Source organism: Tachypleus tridentatus, chromosome 7, assembly GCF_004210375.1.
Source record: "Tachypleus tridentatus isolate NWPU-2018 chromosome 7, ASM421037v1, whole genome shotgun sequence".
NCBI classification, from domain to species: Eukaryota; Metazoa; Arthropoda; class Merostomata; order Xiphosura; family Limulidae; genus Tachypleus; species Tachypleus tridentatus.
This window is the reverse complement of record NC_134831.1, coordinates 1,487,960-1,502,144: the sequence shown is the minus strand read 5'-3', so window position 1 is coordinate 1,502,144 and position 14,185 is coordinate 1,487,960. Positions and strand designations below refer to the sequence as shown.

General features: G+C 31.3%; 2 protein-coding genes across 11 annotated transcripts in view; one reads left to right on the top strand and one right to left on the bottom strand.

Moving 5' to 3' along the window:
- The first annotated feature begins 1,213 nt into the window (after window positions 1–1,213).
- On the top strand, window positions 1,214–10,530 carry LOC143254973 (large ribosomal subunit protein mL62). Of its 3 annotated transcripts, none has more exons than XM_076509914.1 (6): window positions 1,214–1,454; window positions 4,615–4,660; window positions 5,583–5,642; window positions 7,790–7,872; window positions 9,228–9,397; window positions 10,362–10,530. In XM_076509914.1, exons 1-6 carry the CDS (start codon window positions 1,239–1,241, stop codon window positions 10,453–10,455), a joined length of 669 nt encoding a protein of 222 aa, XP_076366029.1. In that variant the 5' UTR covers window positions 1,214–1,238; the 3' UTR covers window positions 10,456–10,530. The 3 variants fall into 3 exon arrangements, with proteins under 3 accessions (XP_076366029.1, XP_076366028.1, XP_076366030.1); XM_076509913.1 differs by having other exon boundaries at window positions 7,772–7,872; XM_076509915.1 differs by lacking the exon at window positions 5,583–5,642.
- A 956-nt stretch (window positions 10,531–11,486) lies between these two features.
- The window catches only part of Miro (mitochondrial Rho GTPase), a 55,544-nt gene continuing 52,845 nt past the window's right edge, over window positions 11,487–14,185 (bottom strand). For 7 of the 8 annotated variants that reach the window (XM_076509906.1, XM_076509910.1, XM_076509908.1 and 4 more), the window contains one exon: window positions 11,487–13,840. In XM_076509906.1, the coding sequence (XP_076366021.1) occupies window positions 13,837–13,840 (4 nt within the window). In that variant the 3' untranslated portion in view covers window positions 11,487–13,836. The remainder of the gene's footprint in view (window positions 13,841–14,185) is intronic. The other variant, XR_013030395.1, reaches the window with a different exon arrangement.

The window sequence follows — 14,185 nt, the reverse complement described above, 5'->3', positions numbered from 1 at the left end:
TATAGAGTTAAACAAGCCACTTTCGTATACTTAATGTTTCGCAATATTATAAAGAAAAAACCTGCTGGAAAAAAAAAAAAAAACTTCCTAAGCCAATGATTGAATTTTGCATGTTTCTTTCTATATTAATTTTAATCCAAGCTCCATAATATATTTATAAAGTTGATCGTACCACAAATTTACTCTTCTCCAAAAAAATATTATGAAAAAGTTCACAATAATAAGCAAATTTATCGAAATTAGTTTCATTGTAAATTCAAACTTTTATTACTAACGTGTGTTTGTTAAACTACATACATATTGGGGGATTAAAACACATTAGTTTTTTTCAACTCTCGTTCCCGGAGGAGAGGCGGAGTGTGTGTGCCTATTTGTGTTCCCGTGACCCAGCATAGGAGGGTGGTTATGGCGCTCGACTCGTAATTTGAGGGGTGTGAGTGTGATCCCCCGTCACACCAAAGATGCTTGCCCTTTCAGCCTTGTTGCCATTATAATGTACAGTCAGTTCCACTATTCGTTGATAAAAGACTAACCCAAGAGTTGGCGGTGAGTGGTGATGACTAGTTGCATTCCCTCTCGTCTTATACTGCTAAATTAGGGACGACTAGAGCAGATAGCCCTTGTGTAATTTATCGCGAAATTCAAAAACAAACAAATAAATAGTATTTGATTTGATCCAGATTTTGATCACCTTTTATAACGAAGAGATAAGTCATTTTCCCAGTTTTGGATTAATAACTCTGTAGAGTTTGATCAAGTTTGTACCAAATTTTATGAACACATTAAGGCTTAGACTCCTCTTCACACAACAAAATAATGATGCTGATCGTTGGTCATTTGGGATCTGAGAAGGATTCTCTGAGTTTTCGAGGGTAACATTTGAAGTTATCCAATATAAACGCATGCAATATGTAAAAGGAGCTGAGGGACGTAGAGATGCAGTCTCATTGATTGTCTTGTTAAGCTATTAAAATGTAATGACTTTGTACAGATTTATTTTACTTACGTACTAATCACATTTTGCACTACTGGCAAGTTATAAGCTTTGTAACTATCAATTCATTATTAAGTGAAAATCTATTAAAACAAAAAATTACAGTAGTATTAACAAAGGATATTAATCATGCAGGCTGTTCATTATGTCATTATGAAGTGAATTGGAGAAATATTGAGTTTATTTACCTTATGAATATTAAACTTTTTACTGCTCCTAGCGTCGAATCTGACAACCAAACAAAATGGCAGCAGCTATAAGCATTGGAAAATCACTTGGGTATGGGTTTCGTAGATTGTGTGTTTTTGTTAAAGGGTTTCGATTGCCGGGAGTTATTTCGAGGGAAACTGAAGTGAATTATTCAGTTTATTCTGCACCTTCATTTCCAGAATTTAAAAGTGCATACAGTCTCGATAAAATATATCCAAATAGCGGTTTGAACGTAACTACAATTCCAGAGGTATGAAAGTAAATTAATACCAATTAAACTTTGTTATTTTACTTTTTCAGTAACTTAATTATCGTACTTAAGAAGTCATATTAAATAAATATACTGTACCTTAGAAAATTCTAAATAAATTATACCTTGTCATAAAGTTAAACTAACCTAACCATATGTTCTCATGAAAATTTCGTTGAATATATGTATATTTGTGTGTGTGTGTGTGGAATTACATTATAATATCATATATAAATAGCCAGTTGAACTTACAGTGGTAAAGTCTTAACATTTAGACCTGTAGTTTTAAATTAATCACTTTGAGTTCAACTTTGACATTTTTTTAGTCTGCTTGAAATTACTCGCGAATCAACAGTAATTACATAGGTCTTGATAATTAATTAATACTCGCCTTCTCTTTATGGCAGGAATGTTACGAATAATTCGTAAGTAATAATGTCGGAGAAACATTATATGTTATTTGCATGTTAAAAATATTAAACTTTTCTATTTTATAAAATGAGCACTTTTGTTTTAATTGTTGAAATTTTGAATTTTTGTGATATTTAGATCCTTTATCAATATTACGATTTATTTATATTCACTTCATTGTACGAGTACTCTAAACACAAGAACCCCAAAACACGTGGGTAAGGAGCATATCTTCTCATGTTTGAGAGCAATAGTACCATCATATATGTTCCACCTGGTGAACAGTGCATGTTTGTAAATGGGTATAATAATTTACACATTATTTTTAGTAAAACTTATTATTTATATAATAATAAGATAGGCATTCATGAGTACTTACTAACTTGGGAGAGATGTGATTAAAATAATATTTAAATGCATAATGTGCTTGGATATTTGTTTAAATTACTGTATGCCAGAGAAGTTTAGTATTAAACTGTATTGTTAAATTTTTTAGTAAGTGTCACTAGCAGGATTATGTGTTGGGTATTTCTCTGAAAACCTCTCTAACCTTAAGTGCACTATCTTCCTCTAAATTGGTGACTTAAAGAGCAATTGTATTTTAATTTAATGTTTAATTTTTATTGGTAAAAACTCCACTACATTAAATGTATGGTACTGTGACTGTCTTAGATGAATACATTTACAGTAATTACAAAGAGCTCGATAGTACTATAAGAGAGTGAATGGTACCAGACAGAAAAGCATGCACAAACATTTACTCATTCCATGACTGACAAAAATAGCATAGTATCTTCTGAAATTAAACATATTGGTTGGTTGATTTAGTGTTTTATGGCACAAAACAGCTCGGCTATCTGTGCCCTAAATTAAACATATACAGAATTATAAACATATTTCATTTATGTATTGAAGAAAGACTACACAATACAGCTTCCTTATTGAGCTTATTTGTTTTGTGAACTTGATGCATGCTCATATCTGTCTAAAACTAATGTATTATCTGTTTAGTTTCAAGCAGTCTGTTATATCTGAGGATAATGTGAATTGATAAGATGATAAAGTTAAAATCTGTTTTAATTGTGAACTATTGATAGCACAGGTGTACAAGTCTTGCCAAAAAGATATAAACATACTGCATCTCAAAATATCTTTGCAGGAAGAAATTATACAGTCAAGTTGAATGAATTAAATAAATATATTTATTTTACAAAAATAATTAAGGAAATTACATGTGAAAGCCTTAAATTTTACTTAAATAACTGAAAAGAATCATAATGGAGTAGTGGATAAGTGACTCAAGCCATTGAAGCAGTGCTCTGTTGTTAGTAGAAAAGCTAACAGAACTGTAGGGTATATTTGTAGGCATATTTATTAAAAGCCACTTAACACGATTATTTCTGTTTATGAATCACTAGTTAGGCCTTACTGGGAATACTGTATGTAATTTTTGTCTGAGAAAGGATTTTGAAATGTTCATTGGAGGACTACTTAGAGATTAGAGGGTTAAGGGCTATTATTTTCTTTTATGAAAAGAAGGGTAAGAGGTAATCTCATTGAAGTAATGAAATTTACTAGACTATTCAGGGGTCAGTAAAATAGAGACTTCTACTGTTTTTGAAGATGTTGGTATGTTAGTTAATTATTCTACTAAGAGTGTTTGACTTATGGAATTAGTTACTACTGCAGTAGTATAGGCCAGACTTTACAGGGTTTAAATAATGAAGTCAGTGGTTGCCTAACAAGTAAAGGATGGGTTTGAATTTTTATTTTTCTTATGGTTGAGAGTGAAATGACTGCTTTGAAGGACAGTCAGTGATAGATGTGGGTGATTAGTAGATTTTCTATTTTATTACACTTATTTCATTATTGTCACATATTCCATCTTCCTTTTTGTTTTATTTTTTAATTTTTTGAACTATTTATTTAACGTGATGAACATTTTCACATGTCACAAATTACGAATTAATTACTCTAATCATATATTTTACTTGAAAATGTTCATGTAGTATGATATGATACGTGTGTAAGAAAGCATAAATACACAATCAATTAATAATCACTAGGTCTTGAAAAAAAGCAGGTTACTAACCCTGACTTGATCTTTAAACACAGTCAGTTAACCATCACTGGATCTCAGAAAATACCAGTTCACTAACCTTGACTTGATTCTTAAATACACAGTCAGTTAATCATCACTGGATCTCAGAAAATACCAGTTCACTAACCTTGACTTGATCCTTAAATACACAGTCAGTTAATCATTACTAAATTTTAGAAAATACCAGATCACTAACCCTGACTTGATTCTTAAATACACAGTCAGTTAATCATTACTAAATTTTAGAAAATACCAGTTCACTAACCTTGACTTGATCCTTAAATACACAGTCAGTTAATCTTTACTAAATTTTAGAAAATACCAGGTCACTAACCTTGACTTGATCCTTAAATACACAGTCAGTTAATCATTACTAAATTTTAGAAAATACCAGGTCACTAACCCTAACTTGATCCTTAAATACACAGTCAGTTAATCATCACTGGATCTCAGAAAATACCAGTTCACTAACCCTGACTTGATCTTTAAATACACAGTCAATAATCCTAGTAAAACAGAAATATCTAGCTACAAATCATGCTCCATTGACAATAGTAGAGTACTTAAGAAAAAATGAATATTACATGTTTATCAGTCAAAGCTGTAGTTTTGTAACGTGTAATGCAATAACCATTTTAATTTTTTTAGCCACCAAAAAATTCTGAAGAGAAGTTTTCTGGATATATTCCCATAGGTGAGTCTACATTGGTGATGTAATCTCTTCTTGTACATATTTTCTCTTAAACAATAAAATAAATACCATTTAACTTTTTATCTCAACAATATCACAAGTCAAATTCCTTACTGTTGCATCCAGTTATCAACATAAATGATGCTGAGAAACTATTCAAATTGTTATTTAAAAAATATGAAGGAATTCTGTTTTAAAGAACACTTGCATTTTGATCTTGAAGCTTATGCGTATGCTACTTCTGATGTTTAATGTTTTAGTGCTTTTTGCCAACCAACATCTGAATTTTAAACAACCAGTAATATAAAACATCCGTAATCATGCTAATTGTAATTTTTTTTTTCTTCACTGAAAATGAACCAAGATATTTATAGCATATTTTCATGTTGGTATGAAATTGATGCAGTCATATGATATTATAAAATGTTAATTCATGGCAAACAGTTTGGAATTGCTCTTTCCTTGTTCTGTATGGATTATGGAAACAAATATTTTGTTTTATTTTGGTAAGTAATTGAAATAGATCATACCCAGTCTCATTGCACAAAATAAATTGTGATTTAATTTGAAATTAGGAACTTGGTTGTAATTTTTGTAAATCTGACTGTATAAATATGGTAAGAAAAAATCAACACATAATTGGTTTATAAAATAATATTTCTTGCAAAATAACAAATTAAGTAACTGCTATTCAACCTTTGTTCTCAAACATATCTACAGTATATATAAACTCAATTGTTTCAGTGTGACTGGAGGTTGTAGTTGTTGTGAAATGTTATCTCCACTCGAGATGTATCATTTGCCTTAGAAAACTATTTAGTGTAATCATTTATTTCTGTGCTATAACATGAAGTGAGTGAAATGTTATTTTTCTTTTGGTTAGATTTGTTTTTATATGTTTATTTTTTTCCCTTTTTGCATTTAGATAAATTGAAAATTTCTTATAGTCGAAGCAGTGGGCCAGGCGGTCAAAATGTTAATAAGGGTAAATTCTGGAGTAAAGATTATAATTAGTTCACTTAAAAAAGGATAGGATCTAATGTGAAAGTTTATTCATTTTAATTTTCACCTTTTCACTTTCAAACCAGTAAAAACTGTTATGATCACTTCTTTGTTGTAAGATATTAACAAATATTTTGTGTGTTAGTGTTATTTAGTTAGGTTTTTTTTAAATAAAATAAGTTTTTGCCTTTGTAGACTTGATAACAGTGGTGATTTTATTAAGGCATATCTTACCATGCTGTGGTATTTTCTAAATAATTAATAGTTATAACCTAAAATATATTAACTTACCACTGGTGATTATAGGATTTTTAAAAATATCTGATAAGTATGCAGGTATTAAGAAAGTTACTTTAATTAAAAGAGGCAAAAAAACAAACTAATGAAATACAGCAATTAGTAGAGGTAATTCCATTATGTTATTCTTGCAAATTATTACTGATTATGTAAATATGTAGAAAGTGTTATCTATATCTGCTTTTGTGACCTAAAGTTCTGATAATTTATACCACATTGAAAAGGAATCTTAGGAAAGAGCTTTAGTAATTAATGAAGTTTAATTTTCTCAGAATGTGTGAGTTCTGGTCTGATGTGCAGAATAAATGTTTGCTTGATGTTTTTTTGGTACAAAGGCACATTTGATATGTTTCATTTCACATTTTTCTCTTTTTCAATAGTAAGTTGCACACATAGTAGATCATACACTTGATCTTCCACCAAACAATTACTAATATCTGGTAGAAACTGGTACCATGCATCCTCTAACAAACAATTACTAATATCTGGTAGAAACTGGTTCCATGCATCCTCTAACAAACAATTACTAATATCTGGTAGAAACTGGTTCCATGCATCCTCTAACAAACAATTACTAATATCTGGTAGAAACTGGTTCCATGCATCCTCTAACAAACAGTTGCTGAAATCTGGTAGATACTGGTTCCATGCATCCTCTAACAAACAGTTGCTGAAATCTGGTAGAAACTTGTTCCATGCATCCTCTAACAAACAGTTGCTGACATCTGGTAGAAACTCTTTTCTTGTGTCCTCTAACAAACAGTTGCTGACATCTGGTAGAAACTCTTTCCTTGTGTCCTCTAACAAACAGTTACTGAAATCTGGTACAAACTGTTTCTATGCTTCCTCTAACAAACAGTTACTGAAATCTGGTACAAACTGTTTCTATGCTTCCTCTAACAAACAGTCCTACTTTATAAAATTGTTATTAGAAGAGTGATGGTGAATGATCAAACTATCTTCATTCAGTACGTAGTTATTAGAACTGAAAATAAATGTTACTTTAGGAAGTTAGTTACTGACCACTGACTTTCCCTAGTGGACAGTGGATGGAATCAGTGGTTCTTAATAGTGCTACTGAACCTGTTACTGCAATAAGTCCATTCTAGTCTTGATGAACTATTAGGTTTAGGCAACTTAATCAGTTAATTGGTATGGTCAATTACCACTGAGAAGTGACATTGAGTAATGCCACATAAACTAACGGACTAATTAAGATTAGTGTTTTTTATTATTCCAGCTATACAAGTAATTGAAATATATATTGTTATTATGCTGTTGAGCATAAAGCTACATTATAATCCATCTGTGCTAGGCCAAAGTTTAGCCATAATTTTACTTCAAGTTTATTCAACTTAGATGACTCAGGATGAGACATTTTATGGTGTAACCATTCAGTAATTTCACCAGTAAATGGTCACTAGAAACTAATTATAACTAATCATTGCATACTTACTATTCCAAACATTTTAATGGAAACACTGGTCAAGTGGCTACAAATTTGTTTATTTAGAAAATATTTACAGGGTCATGTGACCATTGGTCACATTTGCTTGTTGTTTCTAATTTGATAGTTCTTTTCAACCCCTAGTTTCTTCCCTATCTGTAATGAAATATTTATCTTGTAGATCTGAAGGAATGAAAGACTAGACCATAAAAAGGGTATAACTGAAATATTATAATTATAGTTATCAAAGGAGATTCATACATCTTTTTAAAACTGCTTAAAGGATTAATCTAGATTCAAATGAGTTCAGAAATATTCAGAGAAAACTGACAGTAGAAAGAGAGTAGACTTTTACACTGCAGATATAGTTTGTTTTTTTCTTTCAGTCAATACCAAAGTAGAGATTCGATTTCATCTCTCAACAGCAGACTGGATACCAGAAAGTGCCAGAAACAAGATGTTAGAACATGTGAGTGTTTCATTAATATTTCATATCACTTAGAAATACTATATATATATATATTAATTGTGATAAGGTTTCTTTTAGCTGTTCTGTCAGCTGCATGTGTAAAATCGACAAAAACAAAATTACTGCCAACAAGTAATGAAAAATGTGTCATGCCAACCAAAAGGATATTTTCCAACCCTAATATATTCTGAAACAATATGATGTGTCCATAATGTTGCACTGTCCTCTGTGAACTTATTGTTGGCATAGCATATAACAATCAGGTTGAAACACTTTATTGTTGCTAAAAGTTTAAGAATAAGTAATCTGTGTTGGAAGTAAGTTCAAGGGCCTGTCCAGGATTTGTATAAAAACGACTTTAATATCTGACTTGAAAGGAGACTGGATTCCTAACATGAGGTATGTTTACAATAAAGATTTTTTGATTGTATACTAAATTAAAAAAAAAATCTATCTGATTCTAACTGTAGCAAATGTATTTTTTGGATTATGTTTTTGTGGATACTATTTGTAATCAAGAATTTTTGAGTTTTTTGTTAATACTGATTTAATGCAATGTTTAATCAATTGTTTTTAAATTTTTTTAGGCATTAAAATATTTACAGTGCAGTGCGTGCTACTATTCATAATACAATATTTGTTACTCTGTGCAAACAGTTAACGTTTTTTATAGTGATATTTTCTGTAAATGCTACATTTACAGTACTCTATAATCAATTTATTTTTGAGGTTTTTTTATTAACACTATTCATAATACAGTGTTTGCTATTCTGCATAATAAATGATTTTTGAATTTGTTTCTATGAATATTATTTATTATGCAACACATTTGTATTGTGTAATCAATCTATTTTTCAAGTTTCTGTATTATACATAGTATGACTACAAATGTTTACTATGTAATAAGTGGATGTTTTTCTATTAACACTATTTAAAATGCAATGTTTGATTATCTGTATAATGTAATGTTTTCTGCTGTTTCATCAAAATTTTCAGTTTTTGTATATAATTGTGTACTTCTATGTTATCAATGTGTTAAAAATGTTTTTCTATTAATAATATCTGTGTATAAGTAGTTGAACACTTTTGTACTAATCGCCTTATTTTGACTACAAGTTTACTCCAAGATTGGAGCTGTTGTTAAAGTGTTTGTGTGGTAGGTTATGGTGCAGGTGTGTTTCTTTGTTTTTATAAAAAGAAAAACAATAAATAAAATGGTTGTTCAGTAAACTCTAATAAACTATCTTGGGATTTTTTGGTTTCTCTTTCTCTCTTTGTACAGCACAGAAATCAGAAAGTAACATGAATATTAGCATAATTTATCTTATAAATGTTCATTGTTATTTCCTTTCAAGTACAAAACCAGCATCACCAAAGAGGGATATTTAGTGGTCAATTCAGACAAAACTCGCACACAAACTTTAAATCAGGCTGACTGTATGGACAAAATTAGATGTATGATTCGTGAAGCCTCCCGATCACCACCAGAAGTGCTTCCAGAAACACGGCAGATGTTGAAAGCTAGGTAAGAAGGGTGTGTGGTACAGTGTCTTTCACTGTCTTCCTGAAGCTTGGACACTGATAAGCCTTTTAGATCATTTCTGTAAATACACTACTACAGCAGGCTGTTAAGACCACTAGTTCATGAAACAACCTACAGTGGTAGGCTGTTTAAAGAAAACCAGCTTAATAGATAGGGATGGCTAGTGCAGATAGCCCTGGTGTTGATTTTTGCAAAATTAAAAACAAACAAGACCTAGAGTTAGTACTGTCTTAGTGTATGGTGACATAGCTCCTAATAATACTTTATATCAGAGCTGCTTCATTTATTTTCAAAAATTATAATGAAAATGAATGTTAATAGTATCAATTATGGTAATTGGGCCAAAGATACAAAATATGAGATACCATCATCATTGGAATAAATATCTACAAATGTACATATGTTACTTTGATTCAGTCAAATATCTCAGTTTTAATGTTACCACATCTGAGGTAGATGACATTACAGTGATCATCTGGCAAAAGGAAAGGTTGATTAAATTCTTGTTTTCATTTGTTAAAATACAATTTTGCAGTTTGATCAAAGGGAAGGAGTGTAATCATTTTTCATTGGTCGACTTTATTAGAACATCAGAAGCAACAATAAAAGTAAAAACAAAGTGCACAAGAGAGAGGAATGTATTTATTACAAGCTTTTTCATTGTTTTGTCAAAACTGCAAAAGCAGAAATCCCTTTATCATAGATTGTAATGTGACATTCACCAGGTTATTGTTATAATGAATTATGTTATTCTCCAAATTGAGTTTATTAAGTACTATTAACCATAAACATATGATTCTTAGAATTTTTTTACAATTTATATACACAGGAGTTATTTAGTTGTATTTCTTCTGTTGTAATTATAAACTTAGAATTAATTGATAAAAGTAAAACTACTGTCAGGTAATTATCGAGTTATAATTAACACATCTGTTTCCCATCACAGACAAGATCGGGCATCTTCAATGAGGTTACGTCAGAAGAGAATTCATTCATCCCTCAAGAAAGATCGTCAGTCCCCTACACTACATGATATATAATCTTATTAAAGTCTGTAAATAGTAAGTAGCATTTCCCTCACAAAATAGGAATAATAAAAACAGTGTGGCATTAAATTTTTTAGATGTTACTCTTATTTACGGGAACCTAACTGCCTTTCCTGTATCTGAGAGGAAAGAAATATTTATAATCTAAGTGTAACTGTGAAATCGGAGATTTTAAGAATTGTTGCTTTCCAAATATTTGTTAGCCTTTAACAAACAATGTTTTGTAGCAAAGGGAATGTCCAACAGTCCAATTAGAGTATGCCATTCCATTTTGAACTGCACCATGAAAGTTGCATGAATGACACTAGGTGTTCACTTATATTCATTAAATGAAACAAACATTTTAACACATTGTCCTTAAGTTACAAAATCTATGTTGTTGGTTTGAATAGAAACAAAAATATGACAAATTACCTAAGCTGGGATATTATATAAAACAGGCATACATGAATTAGATTTTTTGTTAATTTTTTAAAATAGATTGATAAAATATGGTTTTATGATATTAATCAATTAGAAGAACTGTCTCATAAAACCTGCTTTCACTAATAGATCTGGAGTGGATATTGTACTCTCATTCATTAAGGTATCATTTTACATGTTTTTCCTTTTCTTCCATGTTTTCAGGCCCTTATTAATAGAATTTTGACAAAGTATATTTTCACATTGCATGTTAGGGACACAAATTACTGTTCAAGGCTTGCAGGTGAGGAAAATTGCTAAATCAAGTGATTTAATTCTAATTTTAGTGTTGAATCTATATTTGAAGTTTACTGGGGAACATGTGTTGTGTGTTCTTTTTATCCAGCTCAAACAGTTTGAGTGGCCAAAAATGGTAACTAGATTGTAGTTCGAGTTAGGAACTTGCTTGATGGTATTCAAAGTTTCTCATCATTACTGTTTGTACTGCTGCTTGGTCACCTCATAGCTCAAGGTAATGTTAGTGTCCTTGAATTGAGTTGTGCTTCTCTACCCTATGCATACTGTAATTATACCAAGACATAAATTTATCATATACAAACTTAAGCAAACACTCTTTATTTCTGTTCCTACAAAAGAAATACTTTACGATTAGAATTACTAATAGAATAAAATGAGAAAATGTACTTCTAATGTTTGAAATATTATGCTTAATTTCCAAATTAAACAAACATACAGAGAATACCTTGTTTATTGTCATGTGAGATAAATCCAAACATTGTTCAAAATCAAGCTCTCCTGTTGTTGATTTACATTTTAAATGGTGTCAAGCACCAGTGCAAAATGTTTTTCCTACAATTTACTTTGTGTATGTCTACATCACCATAAACACCTAACTACATTTTAAGATAATTCATTATAAATACAGAGGTAAGCACTCTTCGTGCTAGGGTTAAAATGGGTGAAGTACAAATCAGGGCTATTACAAAACACTCACAAACATACCCTTTCCTTACTACCTTCTATGTAATTATAATATGAATAAATGATAAAATGCCCTATCCTCAACTGTTGCCACTTGCACAGTGGAAACTACAAAGTTTAAAAATTGTTTTAGCTTGTGTTGAAATTAATCCTTACAGGTGATCTTTTATTTTGAAATTGTACTATCATATAAAACATTGTACTGCACCCTTAAAGTGAAGGGCCACACTATAGGACTAGCAAACATTTTGTGTCAAAGGGCCTTATGTGTCGACGTTTGTTGAAAGACACAGGTGCAGTGAAAGGTAAAGATTGATTAGTAACAGTTGGAACTATGAAAAGAAGTTAGCATGATTGTTTATTTCTTTTGAATTTTGCACAAAGCTACAGGAGGGATATCTGCACTAGCTGTCCATATTTTATCAGTGTAAGACTAGAAGGAAGACATCTAGTCATCACCACCCACCATTAACACTTGGGCTACTCTTTTACTAACGAATAGTGTGATTGAATTTTACATTATAATGCCCCCACAGCTGAAAGGGCAAGTATGTTTTTGATGCAACTGGGATTTGAACCCACGACCCTCAGATTACGAGTCAAATGCTGGGTCCACTTTGTAACAGCTTGTATAGCTCATGCTTTTATCTGCAGTAAGTGATATAAATAGCATTGCAGGAAAACTAAAAGCTGTGTATATGTGTACATAAAATTCTGAAGCCACAGTAAGGGGTGTGATCAGAATCACAAACATATATAGGAGAGGGCAGTGGTTGCAGTGAAACTAACATTTGAAGGTGTGTGTGTTTTCTCATAGCAAAGCCACATCAGGCTATCTGCTGAGCTCACCGAGGGAACATTTGAAGGAATGATATTTAAGGTTTCGGTTAAAAATAAAGATGTGTTTCTGAATGTTTAATATACTGTATTCATTACTCGGACCCAGCTTAAGACGTGAGAAGTCTTAAACGGAATGACTTAAAACAGTGAGTCATCATTTGTAATAACTTTACTCCATGTAATTTTTTTTTTAATGTGGCAAAAATATGAAACCTATCACATTCTCTAAACTACCAAAAATAGGGGAAATTAACTGAATGACAGACACCTGGTTTAAAAGACTACATCAACAATACTCTTTCACTTACCTGACCTCTAAGTTTCACCCAGCAGCTAAGAAAAAGGGTCGGCCAGGATAGTTATATGGCCCAAGGGAGCTGAAATTCATATTAGAGGAGCATACAGATAGAAAACTAGTCTGCACTTGCAAGACTGAAATTGAGGCTAACTGTTCCCAATTCACAAGAATCCAAGACTAATGGGCAGGACAGACTTAATCCCATGAATTCATTAAAACTGATGGTGACTGTTTCTCTTCTAATGCACAATATTAAAATGGAGTTTAAAAAGTGTTCTGACATATCTAATATTAAAGTGTGTAAAATTCAAACTATAAAAATGCAGGACTGACTGCCAATCTCTACAAACAATATTGATGGTTTTACAATCAAAACAATTCAAAGTACACATCTTTGAAGGATTTGTGAAATTTAATAAGTTGTATGTATGAAATCTGTAATTCTTATTAAAATCCATACATAGATACAGTTCAGGATCTTTGATAGGGCCAGGACTGGAATAAACTAGAATGAAGAGTCAAAACCAACACTAAAATTAACTTCTTCCTCATGCAGGAGGTTCTGGCTTCTAGTAGCTCAACTACTAACAAGTCTAATGGTAAGATGCAAAAATACTCATTAATTCAATGACAGTTCTAAAGATATGTACAGAATTTCCACTATCCACAAAATAGAAGCACACTTCATACAGCAGCACCAAGTCCTCACACATTTCAAGGTGACCACAGATGACAAGAAAGGCCAAACATGGACTTTCAGCTTTCAATCCTTGGATAGGCGAAGAGGGCCTTACAGATTAACATGTCACAAGAGCTTTAACCATCTGTTCTAGCTACCTGTTAAAAACAAATGGAAAGAGACATAAAAACCCTATCCGAGTCTTTTTGATAATTCAGAATTAAATACTCTCACAACTTAAGAAACACTGAAAAATGTTTTTTACTCAAAAACCTTTATCTTTAATACTCTCATCTTTCATTGGTGAATCATAAGAGAAGGTTTCACAAATCTCTTATAGATTAAAACGTGCTATTTCTTTTCTTCAAAAAAACAATACAATAAATAAAAGGATATTTCAAAACGATTATCCAAATGAGAAGAAATGAAGCTTGGGAGACTTCATTTCTCTAATTGTTTTAACTTGTGTAACATCCCTATTACTACAGCTATCACATTTCAAA